Source organism: Desmodus rotundus, chromosome 9 (genome assembly GCF_022682495.2).
Source record: "Desmodus rotundus isolate HL8 chromosome 9, HLdesRot8A.1, whole genome shotgun sequence".
In the NCBI taxonomy this organism is placed as follows: domain Eukaryota; kingdom Metazoa; phylum Chordata; class Mammalia; order Chiroptera; family Phyllostomidae; genus Desmodus; species Desmodus rotundus.
In genome coordinates, this window is record NC_071395.1 from 37,575,261 (window position 1) to 37,599,701 (window position 24,441).

The 24,441-nt window shown below is 59.0% G+C and overlaps 1 protein-coding gene across 1 annotated transcript; it reads left to right on the forward strand.

Moving 5' to 3' along the window:
• Window positions 1-6,036: 6,036 nt before the first annotated feature.
• Window positions 6,037-24,294, forward strand: ONECUT3 (one cut homeobox 3). Its single transcript, XM_024568687.3, has 2 exons — window positions 6,037-7,201; window positions 23,611-24,294. Exons 1-2 carry the CDS (start codon window positions 6,037-6,039, stop codon window positions 23,898-23,900), a joined length of 1,455 nt encoding a protein of 484 aa, XP_024424455.2. The 3' UTR covers window positions 23,901-24,294.
• The last annotated feature ends 147 nt before the right edge of the window (window positions 24,295-24,441 follow it).

Genomic DNA, 24,441 nt, shown 5'->3' on the forward strand with positions numbered 1-24,441 from the left:
AAGACCAGGACCTCTGCGTGCCTCAGTTTCCTCATGGAAAAATGGGGACAGTCATCCCTCAGTCTCAGCTCAAAACAGGCAGGGGGTGGGGTTATGCTGGGAGCACCATGTCCCCAGGTTACCAGGACCCCCACCCCCACCACCCGGGAGGGAGGAAGGAAGGAGCTGGCTGAAGGAGCGAAGGAAAGAGAAAGCCTTTCCTTTCTGTACACAGTGACTCACCTACTGGGCTCAGGAACAAACAGCTCCCCACCCCACCCCTCACCTCACACAGCACTGGGGTGGAGGAGGGTCAGTCTTTCTACACTCACCGTGTCTCTGATGACCCCCTCTGTGCAGCCTGAGGCTGGAGGGAGTTGTTCTGAAGACCAGCCTGGGACACTCTCCTTCTAGCCTCCCAAAGCGCAACCTCCTCTTAGCCTGGCATTCAAGGCCTGGCTTCGGCACCTCCCCCTCCTGTCTTTCCCCAGCTTTATCTCATTGACTCATTCAACAAATATATCTTTAATGAAGGCCTGCAAGGTGTAGAGCTAATACCAGCCATCTGCCCCGGCTCTGCTTTCTTCCTTCCCAAGTTATAAGGGGTCTTTTTTACCCTTGACTCGGGTACCTGACCCAAACACCTAGACATCCTACAAAACCCAGCCTCAAGGTCCTCTCCTCCAGGAAGTCTCTCCCTGCCCTAGTCCTGACCCCAAGGGGATGAGTGATCGCAGAGGTTTTTTGCCTCCCCTTTCCCCAAGCCCAGAAGCTGCGCTGGGAAGGCAGGGGCTGTGGCCTCAGCTCTAAGGGGGGGACTGCACAGACAGGCTTGTTAAGTCAACTGAACGGCCCAGCTCCCTTCCTCCATTCTCGCCTGGTAGATTCCTACACCCTCTTTGTCCCAGCCTCAAATCCTCAGTGTCCCTTGGGCCCTCTCACCCGCAAGGGACACTGGCAGAGGAGACGGACCTGGAGGGCGGCAGAGGGAGGAAAGAGATCAGCCTTGCTGTCAGGAAGGGCACAAGCCTTCTCTACCTCCCCTATGCCCTCCCTAGCTGAGCGGAAAGGGCGCGGGTGTGTTCAGATAAATGGCGCGTTAATGGGGCGCCAGGCACGGGCCAGGCTCCCCAGCGGAAGCCACAGAGAATAACCCACCTGGGGCAGGGGCGTCGGACGCTCGGAGCCCGGAGGACGGGGTCCTCACTCTCAGCTGGGGCCTCGGTCTCCGCGTCTGGAAAGTGGGCGCTCGCCCAAGTCTGTCCTCCCCGCCTCTGTCGTCGCCTCCTGGGCTCCCGGGCCCAGGACCGGACAATCCGGGTACGGAAACCGGCGTTCTCGGACTTCGCGGAGCCAGGGGCTGGGAGCCCGGCCAAGGCTGTTCCTGGAAGGGGCCCCCACCGCAGCCCCGCCGCGGCCTCCGCAAACTTACCCAGGGCTCCAGGGTCTGCCTGCTGCCTCTCGGCAAGGGAGAGCGTTGTGGATAAAATACACACATATTTACATTTTTAATTGTCAGAGCCTCCTTTCCAGGAAGGGCCACACAGCGCTTGGGCCGCGAGGGGGCAGGGGTCCTAGCGGCGGGGGACGGAAGCTTTACCGCGGCGGTGGCGCTTGGGCGGCTCTGGAGCGCCGCGCCAGAAGCGGGTTTCGTTGCGCCGGGGGAGTCCGCGGCCTGCAGTGCCCCGACCCTCGCCGGCAGCGGAGTTGGGTAATGAGTGTCCTGGAGCCCCGGAGCGCGTCCTGTCCTCCTCTTCCATCCTCCAGGAGACAGCGGCTGCGCCCTGCGTGGCCTGGCCTCAGTTTCCCCGACTGCAAACTTCGGGACAGACTCCTACTTTCTTCACTGCCTCGTGGGGGAAGACAATCTCTGCAAAGCCCAGAGAGGAGGGGCCGGGGCCGGCGCCTGAGGTAGGGGGGCGCATTCGTGTCCCCAGCCCCTTCCACTGCTCCTCCGACTGGGCCTCGCCGTATTTTCTACCTTGGCGTCGGAGGCTCCAGACCCCAGCCCGGCTCCGGGATCCGTCCTGGACCCGCCCCGCACATTGTTAGGCCAAAGCAGGCAGAGGGAGCGGCAGGAGAGCGAGCAGACCTCGTGCGCTCAGCCCCGGAGTGTCACCCTAAAAATGGGGAAACTGAGATGCGGACAGAGCAGTGCGGCCAAAGCCCTCCGCGCCCGCCCGGCCTGACTACGATCGCCCACCCTCGAGTAACGAGGGCAGTTGGAGGGAGTGGAATTCCCTCCGCTGACTGTGTGTCCCTCGAACTCCGGACCCACCGAGGCCCAGCTGCTGGGGGAGAGGACTAAGACGCAAGGCCCCCAGATACACACCCTGCCGGCCGCGGACGCCCAGCTCGGGTGTCCTAGCGCAAACAGGCGCGGTGTGTGCCGAGAACGCGGCGGGCGGCGCAGCCCTGGAGCGATGAGGATTCGATGGAGCCGCGCGCCGCGGCGGAGGCAACGGAGCCTGGGCGGGCGCGGGGATCGATCCAGCGCAGCTGTTGCCAACACGTCCGCCAGAGCATCAACCCTCGGGCCCACGCGACCCCGCGCCCCCCGACCGCGGGCAGGAAGGTTAGGACGTCTGGCCCGTCAGAGGCGAAACCCCAATATCGCTGCGCCCCAGGTTCGGCGCTGGGAATGTTCCCGCGCCCGACGTCCAGATGGTGAAACCTTAGGGTGCCTTGCGCTCAGCCTTGCTCGGACCCCCGCCAGGCCGAAAAACCCTAACACCCTCCCAGCAAATCCAAATAAGTCCCCTGACCCCGCCGGAACGAAGGATCAAGAGTTGGGCGGGAGGACGCTGCCCCTCCAGGTGTGCACCGGCCAGGATTTGGGGCGTCTGCAGGTTTGGGGGGGCTGAAGCTGGGACCAGCGCAGACCTCGGGCCCCGACGATACTGGGGGAACATTAATCGTCACTATTTATTATAACTTTACTCTAATAAAAGAAGGAGTGCGCAGCCGGTGACTTTCATTTCTGTGGGAGACAAATCAAATCAGAAATCAGCCGCGAACCATGAGGGGCCTTGGAGAAGCCCAGAAAATAAAAATTTTAGGTATTCCACCCCTACCCCAATATCTTTAGCTGGACCACAGGAACCAAAACAACAAGAAACACGACCTGTCCAAGAAGAGGTGAGGCGGAGGGTACTGGTCAAAGATTGCAGCTTGGGGCAGGGTGGGTCATGGCCATTGTCGCGGTGGGGATGACTGGGCCCCCATGGCGGGAGGAAACCTGAACCCCAGCGGGTCCTCTCACTGCTCTCTGGACACTTGGAGTCTCGGGGTCAGAGGAGCCGAGGCTGCGCTTCTCGGTTCTCCCAGGCCAGGCTGGACCCACAGAAGGTGGGCACAGCCCAGGGACAGCCCAGGGCCTGCCCCCCGCCTGCAGAGGCACCTCGCAGCCCCGGCCCAGGCTCCCGAGGTTGAATGGCAAGTTCCCAGGAGGGAACACCGAGGTGGGAGAGCTTCCCCTACGCGGCTAAGGTCCCCACACAGGCGAGAATGGGGGGTGCCCTGCCCCCATCCAGCCCACCCTGCCCCTGCCTGCAATTTGCCTAATGATTCGAAATCGATCAGGCTCGAGCCACCAGCCCACCCCGTGGCAGGCTCGATTCTACTTTACTAATTACGAAAAGGCCGACGGTGGGGGGACACTGCTTCTGGGGCTCCAGGGGGCCACTTCCCCTCCCCCTCCTCTCCCTGGAGGTTGGAAAATTTTTCTCAATCTCTGAATGAGAGCGCAGCTTGTCCGGGGAGTGGGACCCTGTCCTGGCTGAAGCTGGTCTTCAAGGTCCAGGCAGCCTGTCCGAGACCTGGGAGTGTAGGGTGTCCTGAGGCAGCAGAAGGGAGGGACTCCTTCTCAAAGCCACTAGCCCACCTTTTTTCTTTCAAAATGGACGCTTTCCTTACTAGAATGGAAAACCCGCGATGCTTGTGTAGAAATGAAAGCGATCATCGAGCTTGAGGACTAGAAAAAGGAGGGTGCAAAAGGCTGCATGAACGGCTGCAACCCCCACGGAGCACCCCTTCGACGTCTGGGAGTTCGTCCACACACCTTTGCTCTTCCACCCACAGAGACCCTGCTCCGTGGTTTCTGGGCCTGGGATGTGACCGTTTCATGAGGCTGGTTGATTTTTAAATCCCACGATTATTTTTAATTGCCTGTGATTGTTGGAGGGTGGGAGAGGGGGTCAGGCTAGGGCTCAAAATAGCCAGAACCTGCACCCTCAGACTCAGAATCTGTGTGAGGATGGGGGGATTCAGTTGTTCAGACCCACCCCTCTTTCTCACCTCTGTTTTCCCCCCTGGAAGATGGGTGTAATGACATATAACATGAAATCGTATAAAAACCATGCATTTGAAATGCCCATGGACCTGCGGGCAGTGTTCTTTGGACAGAACGTGGGAACCAAGGGGAACCCTTACTTCCACCACTCTCCACCTCGGGCCTGAGACAGACAGGGAACTTGACCTGACTCCTCCTCCAGGCTGGGAGAGGAGGGTGTGCCTGGGAAACAGTAGGCAGCTGTTAAATGCTCAGACCTCAGCACGAAGCACAATGGGACAGGGATAGGAATCCCATTTAGCCCTATCCCAGCCCAGGACTTGGATCAGATCGCTTTACTGTCTGATTCCCTCCCCCCTTCTAAGCAAGGGGCCAGTTCACCCAGGCTTCCAAACTCCCTGGCACTCAGAGACAGCCCTTCCCGACTCTGGCGCTTTGCACAGACAGACCCCCTCTGCTCTCAGCTGCTGCAAGCAGGAAGGGGAAACTGACACACGGAAGGGCCCTGCACGAACTTGCAGTGCAGACAATCGAGTGCCCAAGGTGTAGCCACAGCTGCACAGGTGAGAAATCCTGTGGAAGGTGGAGGTAGGGGTGCACAAATGATGTGCTTGAGGGACTCCAGCAGAGGCCTTAATAGCTTTATCCTCCTTTTTCTCTTCTGGAAACCGGGCAAAATTTGGGAGGGCAGGTGTAATGGAAAGAGGAGGGAGTGGACTGGTTTGGGGGTTCCCTCTCCACCGGAGACTCTGGCCTTAACATGGGACCACCCTTTGGGGTCCGGTCTGGCCACTCTGGACCCCTTCGTGACTTGCATGTGACCCTCACCTGTCCCCAGGTGGTGATAAAAAGGAGGGCCTTCGTTCCCCCCGCCCAAAAGAGAAACCCTGGGAAAGGGGGTGGTTGAAGCAGGAGCTCCTTGGGAAGGAGTCCCACCCACCCTTAGGTTGTAAGAAAGAAGAAGAACCTGGAGTTGGGAGGGACCTTTGGCACCCCTGAGGCCAGGTGCTCCATTGTACAGCTGAGGAAACTGAGGACCAGGTGCCCACAGTCAGGAGCAGATCCAGACGTTCCAGCAAACAGGCCCTGCACCAACCCGAGGACCTTCCCTTCCTCACCACGGCCCCTCAGACACGTCGTGCGAAAGGGATGTGACTCCCTAGTGTGTGTGTAGAGGGAGCTGAACTTGCGGAGGGACCCACCTAAAAGCCTCTATGTGCGCTGTGGGGAAACACGTGGGTCGTAGGTCCCTAGTCAGCCGCAACCCCGCCACACTCCCATGAGATGGATTCAGGGGCGCTTGGCAGGAAAGTACTCTTCTTGACTCTCTGGGAAGGGATACGGAATCAGAGGTGCAGAGAGAAGGCCCCAGCCCCACTTCGCCAAGAGTCTGTCCCCTGATTCCCTTCTGTTGTCCTCGGTAAGTACGGCCCCCAGGCGGCCCGCACAGAGACAGGAGACCCCAGAAGGCCTACTCCGGTCTGCCTGACGCTCGAGGGGACCTGAGAGGGCGGAGAGCAAGGTGGCGGGAGGCGGGGGCGAAGAGAGCTGGTGGGCGGGGGCGCTGACGTCAGACCCTGGCCGGGCTGCTGGCCGCGGCTCCCCCGCCACATCCTGGTGGCCGCGCTCGCAGCCAGGCCGGGCCCTGCGCCGCGCAGCCAGGCAGCCTTGCGCGCAGCCACCGGGGAGCGGGTGGGGGCCATGCAGCGGCCTTGAGCGCGCCCGGCCGGCGCCAAGGAGCGCGCGCGGCGAGCGGGCAGCCCAGCATGGAGCTGAGCCTGGAGAGCCTGGGGGGCCTGCACGGCGTGGCCCACGCGCAGGCGGGCGAGCTGCTGAGCCCAGGCCACGCGCGCTCGGCGGCGACGCAGCACCGCGGCCTGGTGGCACCCGGGCGCCCGGGCCTGGTAGCGGGCATGGCGAGCCTGCTGGACGGCGGCGGCGGCAGCGGCGGCGGCGCCGGGGGCGCGGGCGGTGCGGCCGGCGCGAGCGGCGGCGCCGACTTCCGCGGGGAGCTGGCTGGCCCGCTGCACCCGGCTATGGGCATGGCCTGCGAGGCACCCGGCCTGGGCGGCACCTACACGACGCTCACGCCCCTGCAGCACCTGCCGCCGCTCGCGGCCGTGGCTGACAAGTTCCACCAGCACGCGGCGGCCGCGGCTCACGGCGGCCACCCCCATGCGCACCCGCACCCGGCGGCCGCGCCGCCCCCACCGCCCCCGCCGCAGCGCTTGGCTGCCAGCGTGAGCGGCAGCTTCACCCTCATGCGCGACGAGCGCGCTGCGCTCGCCTCCGTGGGCCACCTCTATGGGCCCTACGGCAAAGAGCTGCCCGCCATGGGGTCGCCGCTGTCGCCGCTGCCCAACGCGCTGCCACCCGCGCTACATGGCGCCCCGCAGTCCCAGGCGCCACCGCCGCCCCCTCCGCTGGCCGCTTACGGCGCTCCGAGCCACCTGGCCGGAGACAAGCTGCTGCCGCCCGCTGCCTTCGAACCGCACGCCGCGCTGCTGGGGCGCGCTGAAGACGCGCTGGCTCGAGGGCTGCCGGGAGGCGGGGGCGCCGGCAGCGCGGGCAGCGGGGGCTCCGCTGGGCTGCTGGCGCCGCTGGGCGGGCTGGCGGCGGTTGGGGCGCACGGGCCGCACGCGAGCGGCGGCGGCCCGGGCAGTGGCGGCGGCCCTGGGGCTGGCGCAGCGGCCGAGGAGATCAACACCAAGGAGGTGGCGCAGCGCATCACCGCGGAGCTAAAACGCTACAGCATCCCGCAGGCCATCTTCGCGCAGCGCATCCTGTGCCGCTCACAAGGCACACTCTCTGACCTGCTGCGCAACCCCAAGCCGTGGAGCAAGCTCAAGTCGGGCCGTGAGACCTTCCGCAGGATGTGGAAGTGGCTGCAGGAGCCCGAGTTCCAGCGTATGTCGGCGCTGCGCCTCGCAGGTAGGAGCGCGGCGCACACCGCCTGACCCCGGGACGCTGGCTCAGGGACACTGGGCTGTCCCCAGCACCAAGCAGCCCCGGCCGCCTCCCCATGCCCAGGCCGTGTGCCCCTCCGGCCAGCTCGGGGTTCTCTTGCAGGAGATTAGAGAGTGACCTGTGCCCCTGCCAGTCTGTACCGTCGCCAAAAGGGTTGTGTTGTGCCGCCTCACCCCCTCCACTCCCATAGCCCCCCGCACAACACGTCCGGGAACCAAGGATCCCTAGAGCAGCCTGCAGGGTCGATTGATGTGTGTGTGGTGTAGGTGGGGGTGAGGTGCCGTGCCCTAGACACGCCGGTGCTTTCAGCTCGGGGTGCCGCTCTCCGCCTCCCGAACAGTCTCTCGCTGTGACTCCAGCCCCGGGGCAAAGAACTGGGACCGCGCACCGGGTGAGGGCGCGCTGGCGGCCAGGGCCAGGCCGGTGCTCAGCCCCTGGCCCCAGCGCGCGCATCTTTGTGGCTCAGCCTCTGCGATCGATAGCCCCCTCCTCGTCTCCGGCCGCTGGCAAAGGTCACTGGAGAACGAGCGGGGGAGGGGCGGCCGGGGGAACTCTCGCCCGGGCGGTTCGGAGGCCTTCACACCCCTGCGCGTTTACTCTTGGTCAAGATGCACACCCCCTGCCCGCCTTGTTTTTGTTTTGTGTTTCTCTTATTTCTACCGCCTCTCTGTTGCAGCGACCTCATAGCTATTTTTCTCCTGCTTGCCGTTTTGTTCCTGTCCCCCCTCGTTCTTTCTCCTCTCTGTCACTCTTCTTGTCTCTCAGCCTCTGTGTCGGTCTCAGCCCCCAGCCCCCCGGGAGCCCCACCCCCTCCTCCGTCCCAGCTGACAGCAGCTGGGTCCACACCTGCCCTCAGAGAAGTGGCCTGACCAAGTCTCCTCTCTCTGGGTGCATGTGGGGGTACAGGAAAGACCCCCCCCACTGTCACCTCAATGGGCCTGGCTTGGGAGGGGTGGTCTTCCCTTGGCCACGCTGGGGAGGGGGCTGCAGATGCCCCAGACACCAGGACAATAGCCGCCGCAGGCGCTGGATCAATGGCTTCTCTGCGCGCAGGGGCTAGTGGGGCTGGATGGAGTGGGCTGGGGCTTACACTTGCCGCCCCTCCAGCAGGGAGGCAGGGAGGTCCTTGGCTGTGCCCCTGCCAGACGTGGGGGCTGGGAAGAGGGGTCACTCGTTGGGTGGAGAGGGGTCCCATGTTCCCTCCTCCCACTCCCCTCCCCCCGCATTCTAGACAACCCGAAAAGCCTGTTCCCGCACACAAGCCTCAGTTTCCCTCTCGGCATTTGGAGGGGGCTAGCTGAGCCGCTCATAGGCTTCCTGGAGTCTCCACTTTGGTGAGTGGGGACATAAATACTCCTTCCTGTGTGACAGGTGACCAAGTGTGCGGGGAGGTCATTGTGACATGTTGGAAATGGTGTCAGGCGCCTGGACAGTTTTATGTAAGGGCAACGCCAGCTCTGTCTTTCTCCCCATGACAAACGCAACGAACAGGTGTGCCCAAGGGGACACTCAGTCACATCAACCCAGAGCCACAGCCTGCGGCCCACGAGCAGTGGAGGTGACATCAGGTAGCAGAGAGCACAACCCCTACTCTCTGGCCAAAGGTATCACCAGAATGCATTGGATACTTAGTGGCACTTGTCAAATGGGCGACACGTGGCAAGTGACATTGCCGTACTGGCCACCTCCCCCCCCCCCCAGCGCACGCAGTTCAGGGACACTGTGTCGAGCATGGGTGTGTCCCAAAGGACAGGCGCCACTCTCCAACTTTCTCAGTCATGTTGTGGAACTAACATGGCCCGTTAGTGACCTCTCAATCTCACGTTTTGGGGAAACCCAAGAGGCAGGCCAAGGCCTCAAAAGGACAAAGCGCAGGTGGGAAGTCCTGGGGAAGGCACGTCTTCCGGGGGTGGGGGAGGTAGTAGCAGCCTTGGTGGGAGCCCTGACTCCGAAGTCGGGGCTTCCCTTCCTGCTGCCCTTGTAATTACAGATGTGCAAACCGAGGCCGGTGGGCTGGGCCCCCGGCTTTCTGCAGGTCCAGAAGCAGTCTGGCCTCTCTGAGCCTGGGTGGCCCCTTTTAGGAAGTGGGAGTCAGAAGAGGGGCGCGGGAGGGGAGCGGAGAGGGTGCCTGCAGGGCCTGGAAGCGTTGAGGTGTTGGGAATAATGAACTGGTCAACCAGGTGTGCCCCTTGCTCCTCCCAACGGGGCCCAAGCCAAGAGCCCACCAACCCTCTCGGTCCGTGAGCGGGACTCCGGGCACCTTCCGCACGGCTGGCGCACTTGAGGCCGCGTCTACGCCGGGGCGCTGGCTGGGATGTTAGAGGTGGCTGAGGGCTAAGGGGTAATTAGGCACGGGCCAGCGGAAAGGCCTTTAGTTCCGGTCGCTGCGCAAATGAAAAGCGGTTAAGTGGCGGCAAATCTCGGCGGTTAGAGGAAGGAGGCAGGGCGCATCCACCCCCAAATGTGCAACCACGCTGGGGGCAGCCCGAAGCGCCTCCCGGGGCCTGCATTTGCTCCCCCTCTGCCCATTTTAAACCCTGGCAGAGAGGAATCAACGCCCTTCCTCCTCCCCATCCCGGGCCCGGCGAAAGCCTCCCGCATTCCCCACGGCGTCCTTGCCCCCCGCCCCACACTGCCCCGCCAGGATCGCCAGCTTTGCGCCGCGCTCTGGCCCGCGCGCCTGCCCGCCCGCCTCAGAGCTGCCGGTCAGGTGTCTGGTCCCGACACTGGGGCCCGGAGAAAGGCACAAGGAGGAAGGGAGACGCATGCAGAGGCAGGGAGAGAGAAAGGGCCAGAGACAGGTAGGAGAAACCGAGAGTGACAAAAACAAAGCAGGAAAATGAAGAGGCAGAACTGGAGAGACCAAAGAGAAACAGAAAAAAGAGGGATAGGGAGAAGGAGGGGCAGAAAGGGAGAGAGCAAGAAACTGAGAAAGGGGAGGTGAGAGTTCTGGGGGCTGCAGCCCCTCTGCATGGGGCCCCTGGGCCAGGCTCTCTCTGCTTCTCCAGCTTCACCCTCCTCTCACTTTCCCGGATCCGCGACCAAGGGGGAAGGGGCAGTCTCTTTGTTTCTGCAAGGCACCCGAGAAATCTGACCAGGTGGACCTCGCGAGCCCCTCACCCTGCTGCCAACCACCCCGCCTTCCTTCCCTGTGTTCCTCAGTTTGACCGTCTGGAAAGGCGGGGTCTCACATTCTTAGATTCTGGGGGCCCCTGGTCCCTGCAAGGCTGGTCCCCATGGGGGCCTAACCCCACCACCCCCATGGGGACCGGCCTCCGATTTCTGGCAGCTTCCCAGCCGCCTCCTCTTCGAAGCCCTCCCCTGCTCTGTCTCAAACAGTAATTATGGGAGAGGGGCTGGGGGAGGGGCAGCAGGCTCCTGGGCAGGGGCGGGGCGGTCGATGAATTCGAATTACCGTCTCTAATTCATCACCGTTGCCTGGTCGATAGCTTCGGCGGGCTTCAAATATTGTTTAAATTGCAACTCCGGAGAAAAAATATTTTTTGTAACTAATCAGAAAAAATATGTGTAAAATAAAATATCAGATGGAGGCAATTGGAAGAAGGGCCCTTCCCCCCCCCCCCAGGCCCACTGGCAATTCTGGAGCCCAGAATGCCTGAAGGATGAGGGAGGCCTGCAGGGGAGGCACGGCTGTAGGGAGGGAGCCATTTCTGGAACCTAGCTGCAGATGGAGGTGGGTGCAGGGATGGTGGTCACAGAGATGGCGGTGGGTGGGCAGAGCAATGGTCAGGGCCTGGAGGTATGGAGGGGCTGGCAAAAAGCTCATTTGGGGGGCACGCCTCTCACAGAGCCCACTCCACCCCCAAAAGACATTTCAGCAGAGAGCTTAGAGACCCGGGACTCCCCTGGGCTGCAACTCTGACCGATCCTGGGCCAGGGTCTGAGCTTCCATTTCCTCATCTGGGAAATGGGCAGAATCAGACACCAGCTTAGCAGGTGCTTACTAGGGTCAGTCCAATCAACCCTTCTCCCCTCCTCCCACGGAGACCCTCAAGGTGCCTTCACAGATACTGCACCCTGAGGCCATGTTGCTTAATCACCCCTTCACACCCACTTCTCATCTTCATGGTTGGGTCCTAGTCACTTGCGGCAGCCTAAGCTCTGTGGACCCACGGGGACTGGGCAGGGGCTGCTGGATAGGCCCTCACAGGGAAGCGAGTGAGTGGAATCTGGGTCCGGGGCTGTGTGTGCCAGAGTCATATGGGGCTGTTCACGTGACCCTGGGTCCCCCCAAAACTAGCCACCTTCTTCCAGACCACAGAGATGGGTAGCGCCACTCCTAGGATTCTGCCCAGGTTCAGTGATTGGGCTCCGCCCCTCTCGTGCTAAGGGGGAGGGAGAGGAGAGGAGCTGGCTGCGGTGCTGAAACCCTTCCCCGACTCTCAGCCAGCCCACCACAGAAAATCACACGGAATGAACTTTTAAGCCAAGTGGGGTTTCGTGTCCACTTTACTGACCAGCAGGCTGAGGCTAGAGGAAGGGAGGCACTTGCCAAAGCCACACACCCAGTGAATAGTGGTGCCGGTTCCAGCAGGAGGGGAAACAGACCCAGCTCCGCACAGTAAAGGGGCACCGGCCAGGGTTTGCAGCCCTCCTAATCCTCGAGTGTGATGGAGCTGCAAGCCCAGCTAGAGATGCTCAGGCTCCCACATCCTGCAGAAATGGGAATGTTCCAGGCAGGTGACCCAGCGGAGACAAAGGCTAGGGGGAGGGACACTCAGTGAACTGAAGTGAAGGCAGGAGTGTGGCTCTTAAAGCCACAGTTTGGGTGAGTGGACAGTGGGAGCCAGGAAGGCCTGTGCTTCTCCTCCAAGCTTTCCTGAGGGTGGCAGGATTATGGACACACATCAGCCCTGCTCCCAGAGACCACCAGAGACCTTCAGGGAGCACACATGGGTACCAGGTTCCAATTCCCCCTGCACCTCCTCCAATTCCAAGCTACCAAGATCCCTCCCACCCTGTGCTTTCCCTGGTGAGCCACCCCTCCTCAATGCCCTGCCCTCAGGGTGAGCCTGGGCCCAGCACTGGAAGTCCAGCACTCTCTGAGCCCCAGGCCCAGTGACAATCCCTTCCTACCTGAGAGAATTGGATGGTCACCCCCAGTTCACAGAGAAGCACACAGATGAGTCTGGGGGAGCTGTCTGCAGGGTGAGGGGCTGGGGCTGGCCTTTGGCTCCTTTATTCTGAAGGAATAAAGTCCTAGAACAAATGAGGACCTGCCCATTCTCCCCTCCATCTCTCCACTCCTGTGCTTCTTCCCTGCCAACCCTCACCACTCTAGTTTGAGTGACGCATCTCCTGCCACTGCCCCCTTCTCACTGGCCTCCAGGCTCCGACCTCACCTTGGGCTTCTCTCCCCCAGAGCTGCAGGGGTCTTTGATGATCACTTTGAAGCTCTTTTGTCCTCCACTTCGCATCTGGGCAATGGCTCCCAGAGCCCTTACGATGTGGAGGAAGTTCCTGCGGCAGCCTTCGAAACTAATTTCGTACCTTGTGTGAATGTGGGGGGGGCATTGCCAGCTAGTGGAGCCTGGAAGACAGGCTGGGAGGTGGGAAGCCCAGAGCAGCTGTGAGGGTCCTGCAGCTGGTGTCTTTGTATGTGGCCATGAACCTGGGGAGCTCAGGCTGTTTGAATCAAGTTTTTAATGAGATATGGCCCCTGATCAATAAGGAAGGCAATGCTAGTGAGGGAGGGGACAGAATGGCCTGGGAGAACCACATGACCCCTGCCAGTCCCAGGACACCGGCAGCCTCAGTTTCCCTTCTGCCTGGTAGGTGTGGGTGTGGGTGGGGCTAGGACACCAGACCCTTTGACTACTGGATTCTTGCACTGTGGGCAGATGTAGAGGAGGTGGGAGGGGCCCTCAGACCTACCGAATCACATGCAGAAGGCCACAGACTCACAGCCGATGGAAGCAGGGACAAGCAGAGGGGTCCATGACTGGCCCAGGTGGCCAGGGAGAGAGGTGCAGGGATGCAAATGTAGATGCCCGCATTCACACTAGGACTAGCCTGTGCAAACTCCGGCTCAGGACCCCCATCTGCCTTCGGTGGGGTCCGGCATATTCGAGGGGGCTCAGGGTGGGGGGCATCAGGAAGAACTCCCCAAGACCTGTGCCAGCGGCTCTTAGTCATCCACGGCCCCCCCGCTGGGCCTGCCAGACCTCCTGCTTCCCTGCACCCAGGCAGATGCTGTCTCACCCTACTTCCTAGCCCTGGGGCCTCGGGAGGGGGTCGCATCTGCCAACTGTGACAGAGTGTGGGTGGCTAGGGGACCTGGTTCGGGGACAGCAAGGTCCATGCATCTCCAAGTGCCCTTGTGCACCTGCAGGGGTTGGGGCGGATGTCTGTGCCTGTTTGCCCCATTAGGGGAATGCTACTCTGCATTGCCCGGGAAACCAGCCCTAGAGTCCAGCCAGGGAGGGTCATCCTCACACTCACCTAAACCCGAAAGAATCAAGCGTGCACCGGCCTGTCAGGACCTGGGTACACGCAGACACAGTCCGGCTTAGAAGACTCGGTCCCTTGCCCTGGGCATCCACGTCCTGGGGCTTCAGGTTCTCGGCGCATGCTCCATGGGAGAGCGCAATCCGCAACAAGCTCCCGCACCCCTGCCCCGGAGGAAACCACAGCCTACTTGGTAGGAGCCTTTCTGGGCTCTCCTCCCTCATGACTGAACTCCCCAGAGCGGTGGTGGTCTTGGTGCGTTGGGCTCAGCTCTCCAAGTGCCCATAGGGGGGCGCAGCTCAGGCTCCCGGGGCGGAGGTCGCTTTCCCCCACTCCCCTGCGCACCTCCGTTCCCCCAAATGAAGACTGGAATCCCCAGCCCAGAGGGAGCAGGAAGTGGGTAAGAAAAAGGCTCCCACGGGCAGTAGGAGCGCCAACAAAGCCTCTGCTCTCTCCTTCCACCTCCCTCTGTCTCCTTTCAAAACGCTGTAGTGTATTTTTTAAACAGTGGACACATTCGCTAGGCTCCAGATTTAAACGGAACAAGAGGGCCTCCTCCCTTCTCTTTCCTGCAAACCCGTCTGTATTCCTCCTTCCAGAGAGGTTACACTAAATCCCGAAGCTGCCAGCGCACATTCTTTTTTTCCCCATCTCCTCCTGAATGAGCACACACGGGGGAGTGACCCCCCTGTTCCTCTCTAGACACCAGAACACTCCACGTCAGGAAAGGGGGCGCCAGGGGGTCGTTTTTGCTGGCTGTGTAGTATTCTTCTCTGTGGCCATTTCTTCTTTCTTCAGCCGCCTTCCTGCGCAGCGGTCCTTCACCCCCGGGGGCGGTGGTGAATGCGTCTGGGCAGGACCGTTTTGCCAGTGAGTTGGCCTGTGCATTTGTGTCTCAGTTATTGAAAGGCCGGGTCCCCTCCACCCCCATTTCTGAGTTGGCCTCTCTGCTCTTTCTTATCACTGGGTTCTTTCCTGTCATCTTTTTCCAATCCATTTCCAACTGCCAGCACCATGACTTCTCAACATATTTTTTTAAATAAGAGCTCTGGTGGATGGCTGTGTGGCTGTGGTTTGCCCCTGTGTGACTGTGCCTGAGTAGGGGGGACTCTCTGCGCACACCCCCCACCCGCCGGCAGTGTAGCCCCAGGAGGGGTGGCCCAGAGTCCGGTGGAAATACTTATTTCCCTGATAAGTCTTTGAAAGGCTCAGAACTAATTTGAAAATGTGGCCATTAAAATCCCATCAGAGTGGAGAGGAGGGAGGGAGGGAAGTGGGGCCTCTCCCAAAGGCTGGTTATCAGCCAAGGTAAGAGGGGGAAGCCAGGCTGGGAGGTGTAGGCCCAGCAAGGGGAGGGGGAGAAGGGGCAGAAAGTAGAGAGGCAGCAGGGACAGAGTGGGGACAGATGAGGAGCTGCTGAGGCTTCCAGGGGTCCTCACATGAGGGCAGGGGCCTGACTCAGCCCCCCGCCCTCTTGGGAACCCCTTTCCCGGCTTCCTCAGGGGTGCGGGGTGTGGATAAAGGGGGGGCATGTGTAGTGCTCCAGACCCACCTCAGAGTGATCTCTGAGTGACTACCTTGGGCTGGTCACCCGACTTCTCTGGCCTGGGGAAGCCAGCAGAGGATGCTCAGGACAGCTCAGCCCAGTGGGGACAAGCCACCAGGGTGAAGGCATTGATGTTCTCCACATCTGGGGCCAGGCAGCTGGTGGCCAGGGGCGGGACTCGTCGTCAAGGAAACCGGTCATCATCCCAGCCGGAGACTGGGCTCCGTATTGAATTGTCTGCTCCGTGAAGCCAGAGCTGAACGCGGGAGGTGGCTGGAGAGGAGGGGACAGCCAGCAGCAGCTCTTGCTCCCACAGGCCCACGAAGTGCCCCCAGCTGACAGACGCTGGGGCAGTAAGGCTGGACGTGGGGCGGGGACAGAACGTTCATTTGCCGCTTTGGGTGCTGCACAGACAGTAGGACACAGAGGGACAAGGGCAATAGCTTAGGTGCCCCCATCAACGGTTTCAGGAGCCACCATCCTATTGTCCTCCCTTGTCACACCCAGCCTTTTGGGGGTCTCCTCCTCCTGATGCTGCCCTGGCTCGCCTCCTCTCTTCCCCTGGGCTTTACTACCCCCTCTCCCTCACTGTCCCAGACATTGGAGCTCAGTTCCATGGACACTGTCTTCAGTCCCATTGTCCTTACTCAGGTGTGTCCCCGCACGGAGACCTCTTGGAACCCAGTCCTGCTCACATCTTACTCCCCCAAACTCTCCACCCAGACCCCACTTCCATCCCCCACTGCCCCGAGCAAGGCAGCAGCAGCCCTGTTGGAACCAAGCGGGCTGTCCCTTTCCATTTACCTCTGTGATTCCTGGAGCAACATGGCTTCCACATCAGACCACGGCTCCGCGGGCAGGGGCCGAGTCTGTCTCTGTCTCGCTCGCGGCAGTGCCCGGCAGGGCCTCATGCACAGCGCGCACAGTAGATGCTTGATCAATGTGTGAGCGAGAAAGGAAGGGGTTGCGGGTCCCCTTCACTAACTACTTGCTGCACAGATCTGACCCCTGCGCAGTGAGACTTACCGACGAGGATGTCAGGACCGTGGGTCCCTGCATCCATGTGAAAAACCATGAAACGGATGTCCACCAAGTGTGTGTCAAAGCCACTCTGCCCATGGAGCCCAGGCAGGGAGTCCCTGCTGACCAGGAATGGCTACGGGACGAATAGACAGCAAGCGGGGACCAGGCAGCGGGGGCGGGGGGGTGTCTACATGGACACAACCTGCATCCCATGTGCTCCCATGTGACACTGGGTCACCATCCCACCCCAATGTCACACCCAGTCTTGTCACATCATACCCTCTATTCTTCACTCTGCATCCTCCTGTCTTACATTCACGCTGTGTGTCCCTAAGGCCAGCTACAGCCACATGTCACACTGAGCTCTGCAGGCCCCTAGGTCTTTGCCCGCCAGCTCTGGGCCTCCTCCCCCCACATCCCCCCCCATGTCCCCACACTGCTGCCTGTCTTTCCTACCTGGACAGCCCCTGCTACTAACAGGTTGTCCCAGTTACTTACAGGCTCACACACGTGTGGCTGGGTTGTGTGCTCACACGCATGTAACTTGGTTGTGTGTGGATGCTCCCCCCTCTGTAACAAAGTGCACCACAGCTTCCAGGCCCACACAGCAGCCTCCACCCAGCCAGGCCCTTGTGCGGCCCCACATGGTCACACCCAGAGGATGGGAACAGAGGGACACCTGCATATTCATTCTGCTCAGGGCTAGGGATAGAAAGGATGAGCAGGAGAGGATGAAGAGGAATGGGACAGGGGAGAGGGAGACAGAGAGGGAGGAAGAGGGGTCAGGAGGGGGAAAGAGAAGGAGAAGGGAGAAGGAAAGAGGTGCAGGGAGGAGGAGGGGGGAAAAGGAGAAGGAGACCAGTGCCCATCAAAAGATGATGGACAAGATGATCCCAGTTCCCTGCACTGCAGACCAGATTCTGATAAACCCACTGAGGAGAGACTGAATCCAGGCTCCCCCTCCTCACCTGCCTGTCAGTGGGCCCAGCCGGCTCCTTCACTGACTGTGGATAGGGTGCTGCTCCCTGCCGAGGGTATTCCCAGGGGCACACTGGCCTTCCGTGGTCTTTGAGCCAGAACTGAGTCCCCTTAATGCCACACCACCCCCACAGTGGGGGGCATCACTGGACAAACACACCCAGCCAGCTGCCTCAGGGGACCCACCATGCTGGGGGTCCCAGAAGAGGGAGCTAGAGCTCTGCTGGGGGGTGAGGGAGGGGAAGTTTTTCCCGAGGGAATGGCCCCTGCTGCAGGGCTTTGAGGGATATGCAGGAGTTCTCCTGCTGGGACAGCTCAACTCCCTGCTCCTGACGTCAGTCAGCCTCTCCCTCTCCCCCCCCTCCATGAAGACTTCAGGAGAGGTACTGAGGCTTGAGACCTGCCCTGAGAGGGGGAGAAACATCATGTCCTCCCCTAAAAGAGGCCCAGAGCCAGGCTCCTTCCAGGAACCCTCAGATGGGAGCTCGGGGTCTCATCCCACCCCACTATTCAGGACCTTTCCGGCTAAACTCCTTTCCACAGCCCAGCAGGAGAGAGGCCATGACTGAGACCACTTTCCAGTGGAGGAAACTAACACGCAGGGAGCTGACACGGTGCAATAATCCACCAGGTGGTAGGGCCTGGTTCCTTCTTGGGCCGCTGGAGGGCTCCTGGTGGGTGGGGGTGGTCTGCTAAGCTCAGCAACTTACTAGAAAGGCAGGAAGCAGGAAGAGAGAGGTGCTGTGGAGGCAAGTCCCACGGGGATCTGAACGAAAGGGCTTTCATCTGAAACTCGAAGGTCCCCATTCACCTCCCTTTGCCTCCACCGAGATGTCGACTGGCAGCCCTGGCCCCGCCCCTCCTACATGGGCTGTTGCGGGACGGCTGCCCTCTGCCGGTCGTATTGGGAACCTCGGACCAGATCATGCAGAAAAGCCCCAGTTAGCTCACGTACTGGGGGGCCCCGTGAGAGGGCCGGTTTGGGAATGGGGTTTCCGTCTCTTCTGCGTCGCCTTTGATATCCTTCCAGGGCCTCTGGGACTCCCCCACCCAGGAGCCAGCCCCAGGCCCTCCTCATGTCTGGACTCTAAAAAGACTGGGAGCAGTTGGGGAGACAGCTTAGGGTGGAGCACCAGATGTCCCGAGATCCTAGGGTCTCGGAATCAGCGGTTCGTAGCATCAGTCCTTGGGGTCATGGAAGACGGGTGGGAGAGAAAATTCGAGGGGGTGAGGGAGGGGAAGTTTTTCCCCGCGGGAATGGCCAGCCCTCACCCGTCCTCAGCGGACTTCTAAATAGAGGGAGTGAATCGTTGTAAGTGATACGGACAAAAAGATAAAGTGCGGGGGTGGGGTGAGGGACAGTGCAGCACTAAGTTCAGGGTCAGAGTAGGCCTTACAGAGGAGATGTTGGAGCGAAGACTAGAAGGGAGAGAGGGAGCCAGAGCGAAGTGCGGGGACGACAGATGCAGGCAGAGGTGACAGCTAGTGCAAAGGCTCTGAGGTTGGACCGTGCCCCACATGAGGCCGGTGTGACAGCAACAACAGAGTGAGGGGCAGCAGTAGGAAAGGAGGACAGAGAGGTGACTGGGTGGGAGGCTGGGGGGGGCAGTGAGGGGGACGGGCTCAGTGATGTGGGGAGGGTCTGGAACAGCTGATGTGCACTGAAAAATTTGAAAGAGGCAGTGTCTCAGTTTTGTAAATAAGGAAACAGGCTCTGCACCCACAAGCTAGCCCTGCTGGCTCTCCCACCACCTGTCATGGCAACCATCGTGAGGGCCTGTGTCTGGGGCCACTCCCTGTCCCCCCTCCACAGGCTGAGACCCTGGGTGAGGGGACCCCGGGGCTGAGTGCTCCTGTGCTGGGCACATGCAAGGTGGACTGTATGGTGGTGGTTGCTGACGTAGATGAGGATAATGGAGAAGATGGTGGTGGAGGTGCTGGTGCAGGTGATAGTTGTGGAGGTAAAGAAAAGGCAGTAGGTGAATGGTGGTAATAAAGAGAATGGTGGTGGAGTGATGTAGGGGAGGTGCTAGCAGTAGAGAGGATGAAAATGAAGGTGATGCTGTTGATAGAGGTGATGGTGGTGATGGAGGGGTGTGGGAGCTGATGGAGTGGAAGGGATACTGATGGTGGAGGAAGTGATGGTGGTAGAATTGATGCAGGTGATGGAGGTGGGAAAGGTGATGAGATACTGATACTGATGCTGAAGGTGGAGGTGATGGAGGAGAGGTGATGGAAGTGATTAGAGGAGGCAGGATGAGGTAGACATGCCACTGGCAGTGGAGGAGGATGATGGAAGATGCAATGGACATAGAAAGGTTCCCGATGGTGGTGGAGGAGGTGATGGATGTAGAAGGGATGCAGGTAGAGGAGGTAATGCTAGAGGATGCAATGCAGGTGGTGGTCCCTAGTGGAGATTATTGTGGAAGGGGTGGCCGTAGCAATGGAGGCACAGTATGATGCTGGTGGTTGGTGCCCTGGGTAAGTCCAGGCTTCTCATACCACCTCCCTGTGTCCTGCCCTGCTTCCTGGTTGGTCCTTCTCTCCCAGCCTCAGTTTTCACTTCTGTAAAAGGGTCATACGCATGGCCTCTCCCCTTCCTGGGGCCGCCCTGGGTGGCACAGAGACTGCAGTGGTCTTAGGGCTGGTGATGGTGATCCTGGGTGCCAGAAGGGATGCCGATGGGGGTGCACTTGGGGCCACAGGCAGGGGCCTCCAGGCTGGCTCAGGGAGGCTTTGGGAGATGGAAAGGATGACGAAGTTGCTCGGGGTAAACAGCTCCAACTGGAGCCTGGATCGATTGGGGCTGTGAGGAGCTGTAATTAGATTGAACGCCTGGAAGGGGGGTGGTGGTGAACGGAGCCTCTTTTTTGCTGTGATCAACACAATTCGAAGTTTTTTCACAACTCTCCTTCATCCAGCCCTTCCCCCAGACTCTGCCTTGGGGGCACACATTTGGGCACTTGACTGGAAAAGGGGGAGATGAGTGGGAAAGGGATGACCCACATCTTAACTCCCTCCCTGTCTGAGCTAGTCAACCCTGATTCCTGTTCTGTTCTGCACTGCTGGGCTCACTGGGCAACCTTGGGCAAGTGGCTCAACTTCTCTGAATACCCAAGGAGAAAAATCCCTGCCTTATGGAATTATTATAGGCTTAAAAGATAGAATACATGTAGAGCTCCTGTGAGCTTTCTCAGGAGCATTTGTATATCTGTCCCTACTATAAATGTGCGATGAATCTGTGAGCAAATTGGTAAGTGATTGAGTGAGTGAATGAATGAGTTGAAGATTATAGCAGGCAGTCAAGAAAGGGAATTTAAAGACCTGGGGTTGCATTTTGACTCTTCCCCCTCCCTGGCCTTGCTGCTGAGACCCAGCTTTCCAAAAAAATGGGGAACCTGGCCCTCTCCCATGACCCACCCTCCAAGGAGATGGGAGGTCAAGCAGTTCCTTACATTTCTTTCCAACATTTCTTTATGCAGAATGCAGATAAAAAATAAACATGAGTTCTTGCTCCCTTGTTTTGTATACAACAGGCTACCTAGTATCCTAATCATCCCCTAGGTTTGTCTCACCATCTTTCCACATTCATACCACACCCTCTCCCTCTATCAGCTTCTCCGTATAGTTACAAATACGTTATTTTTACTAAATCAATATTCAGTACTAACATCATTATGATTTCAGTGAATATCGTAGACAGCTGAGCCACATAGAGTAGTGGGATTGCATTTCCTTTCCTGTACAAATGTTTGTTTTTGAGCACTTAATAGTTGCCAGTCACATAATCTTCCCACAGATTAGGATTTTTCACACAGATTAGGTCATCTCCCCCTTGCACTTCCCTTGATGTTCCTGCTCTGATCTGGGTGGGGCTTCCCTCTTGCCCTTTGTGCCTTTTTCTTGCTGTCTTCCAGGCTCTCCTCTCCTAATTTGGGGGACCTTTTTCCCATTTTTCCTAGATTGAACCACATTTCCTGAATCCCACACCTTCCCTTTTTAATTTACCCCCTCATTTTGATGGAACACATCCTGCAGTAGCTTTCTCAGAAAGACATGGCATGTCTGACTATATTTTTATTCCACCTTCATGTTTGATGTTTGTCAGGGCATACAATTTTAGCTGAACATAATTGTTCCTCAGAATTTTAAAGGTATCACTCTACTGTCTCCTAGTTTTTGAGAAGCCCAAAGCCACTTTGATTCTTAGTCCTTCGCATGACATCTGCCTTTCCTCTCTGGGGGCTTTTATATGTTCTCTTTTTTCTGAGTCTCTAAAATTTCACAAGGATGGGCCTTCAGGAGTGTCTTCTTTCATTCCTTGAGCTGAGCACTTCATGGGCTCTTTTAAACTGGACTCTTACGTCCTTCAATCCTGCATTCTTTCTTTCATTATTTATTTGATAATCTCCTCTATTTGGGGGTTGCCTCTTGAGCAGATGACAAACCTGCTCAATTCATCCTCTAACTTTACTATCTTTCTTTCATTTTCCATCTCTACATCTGCTTTGTTCTGTTTCCAATCCTTACATTGATTTTATTCCAGCTATTATATTATATATTTAAATTCTAATGCATTGCCTGACCCTTCCATTGTCCTTCTTATTGAACAGCATCCTGTTCCCATTTGACAGATATAGTATTTTTCTCATGCCCCTCCAAGAATATTAATTATAGTTTTGCCTGATTTGTCTGTTTCTTCTGAGATCATTGTCCCCCTCACTTCCTGCCATTTTTGTTTGTTCTCTCCCCCACTTCCTCTCTCTCTCTCTCTTACATCAGAGGCTTTTATAAAATGTCCAGTAACCTCCAGCCATCACCCATATTTAATCATAAAACCCAAAACAGCCAATAAAAAGTGCCCTGAGTTCCAGGTCAGAGGGAGACAAGGAGTGCAGCGGTGTGTCGGGTTACTTGGGAGAACCCATTGTCCCGGAGAAATGAGCCACAGTGCAGGGAACATTCCTCTCCCTCGTGGACGTGTGCGGACATCGATCTTGTGTGCCATCTGGTTCAGACTGTTCTGCATCCAGAAACGGCGAGCTCAGTGTGTAGTCCCAGCAGGCCACCACTGACGCTGGCGGTGGAGATTTGCCAGGACAGCCTGCACCACTGGTCACTGCTGGGGAAGTGGCTAGAGTTCATGGGGAGGCTGCATGGGGTAGGCTTTTCACCACCCGCAGCCCCAGACTAGTATGTGGCAGAGAAATTAGGACTCTGAAAGGATTTGCACTGAAGCCACAAGCATCCCCCAGCCCCTGAGTGGAGGTAGCCCACCCTAGCTGACAGAGCCCAATTTTCCCACCCACTGGCCCCTACTGCATTTGAGGAGGGAGTCAACTTTGGAGCTGGGGGAAGGAGGAGGAGGACCACAGGCACGAGCCCTGCCCCACTCTCCAAGCTGCTGCCATTTTCCCTTTGCAAGTATCTGCTGGACAGGGGTCACCTCCTGCAGCCCCTCCCTGCTCTTTGCCGGGTGGCCCTAGGAGAGGGAGGGGTGGTCCTGCACCACCCCCATCCTCCTCAGATCCTCCCAGCTCCCTTGGGCACTTGAGTAAGGCCCATTCGTCTGGGTCTCAGCCTGCTGATTGGGATTGGGGTGGGGGCAGGCCAAAGCGGGGGCTCAGATATTGGAATAAGGCTGTGGACACCAATGTTGACCTTACACAGGGTCCCTAAGGTGGTCAGGCCTCAGAGGACAGCCCAGGGAAGAAGGCATGGACCATCACCATCCTTCTGAGAACCGGGTTGCCCAGCCATCCAAGGGGAAGGTTATGGGATATGGGATGCACACCAGAGACCTATTTGCCCATCTACAGGGATCCAAATAATGCAGAGTTTCCAAGCTATTTTCCAGAACATCCCCCAAGTGTGGGCTACAGGGGGTGGGGCGAAGCCACCAACACCAATTGTTGTACTCTGGGGTAGGGAGGCTGTGGTGGGGGTGGGGCAATAGGTTTGGGCATATGAGCTGGGAAGAGGGCTAGCTTGCAGAAGAGGTATTGGAGGGTGATGACCCATGCCTACAGAGATATACTCACATTGTCTCCTCTTCTTTGTCCCCCCCCCACCGTATCTATCTGCCCCTTCACCCATGACTGTCTGCCCCCCTTCTTCCGTTTCTATCTTTCCCACCTTCCTGCTGCCCCCTGGTCTCTTTCATGTCATCCTGTTGACATTTCTGTGTCTCCCTGCCTCTTTTGGCCCTGTCCCCTGTTGTGTCTCCATCCCTCTGCTTCTCGTATTTCTGCCTCTCTGGTGTCTCTCTGCACTGCGCTCTTTCCGGTACTGTTTCCTCCTACCCGGCCGCGTGGTGGCGCTGTCTCCGCTTGCCCTCCCGTGCGCCACTGGACGGCAGCCTGCAAGCGGAAGGAGCAGGAGCAGCAGAAGGAGCGCGCACTGCAGCCAAAGAAGCAGCGATTGGTGTTCACAGACCTGCAGCGTCGCACGCTGATCGCCATCTTCAAGGAGAACAAGCGGCCGTCCAAGGAAATGCAGGTCACCATCTCGCAGCAGCTCGGCCTGGAGCTCAACACCGTCAGCAATTTCTTCATGAACGCGCGGCGCCGTTGCATGAACCGCTGGGCCGAGGAGCCCGGCGCGGCCCCCGGGGGCCCCGCTGGTGCCGCCACTTTCTCCAAGGCCTGAGGCGGCCCAGTCCCGCGCCCTCCCTGCCTCCATGGCCTGGGCGCTGGCCTCCCGTATCTCCCACCCCACCCTACCGACCCCCGAGACTCGCCCTAGGGAGCACCTGGAAGGGATGCAGTCCGGGTCTCCGACTCCCAGGGAGGGGACGCAGCACACCCCTTAGCCCACGTGCACAAAAGGGCCCCCCTCCTCTCTCCATCCCACCCCTTCAGGCCAAAGGAAGCCCTCCGCCATCCCCCCCTCAGAGGATGGGGTGACAAAAAAGGGGCTCCCAGCTCCCTCTCAATTTAGGATGTGCAGGGGCCTTGGGAAAACCAGGGCTTGGCGTGTCCTCCCCGAAAGCGGGTCAAGAAGCACATACTAGAAATATAAACCGGGTATTTAAAAAAAAAGGAATTTTAAGAATAACCCCTTCTTCGCCAGCCGCCCCCCACCCCCATACAAGGAGGCAGGAAGAGCCTACCTCCCCACCCTCCCATGGACGCTTTCACAAGAACTCAGTCCCTTCTGAAGTTGCCACGTCCAGTGGGATCCCTCCAGT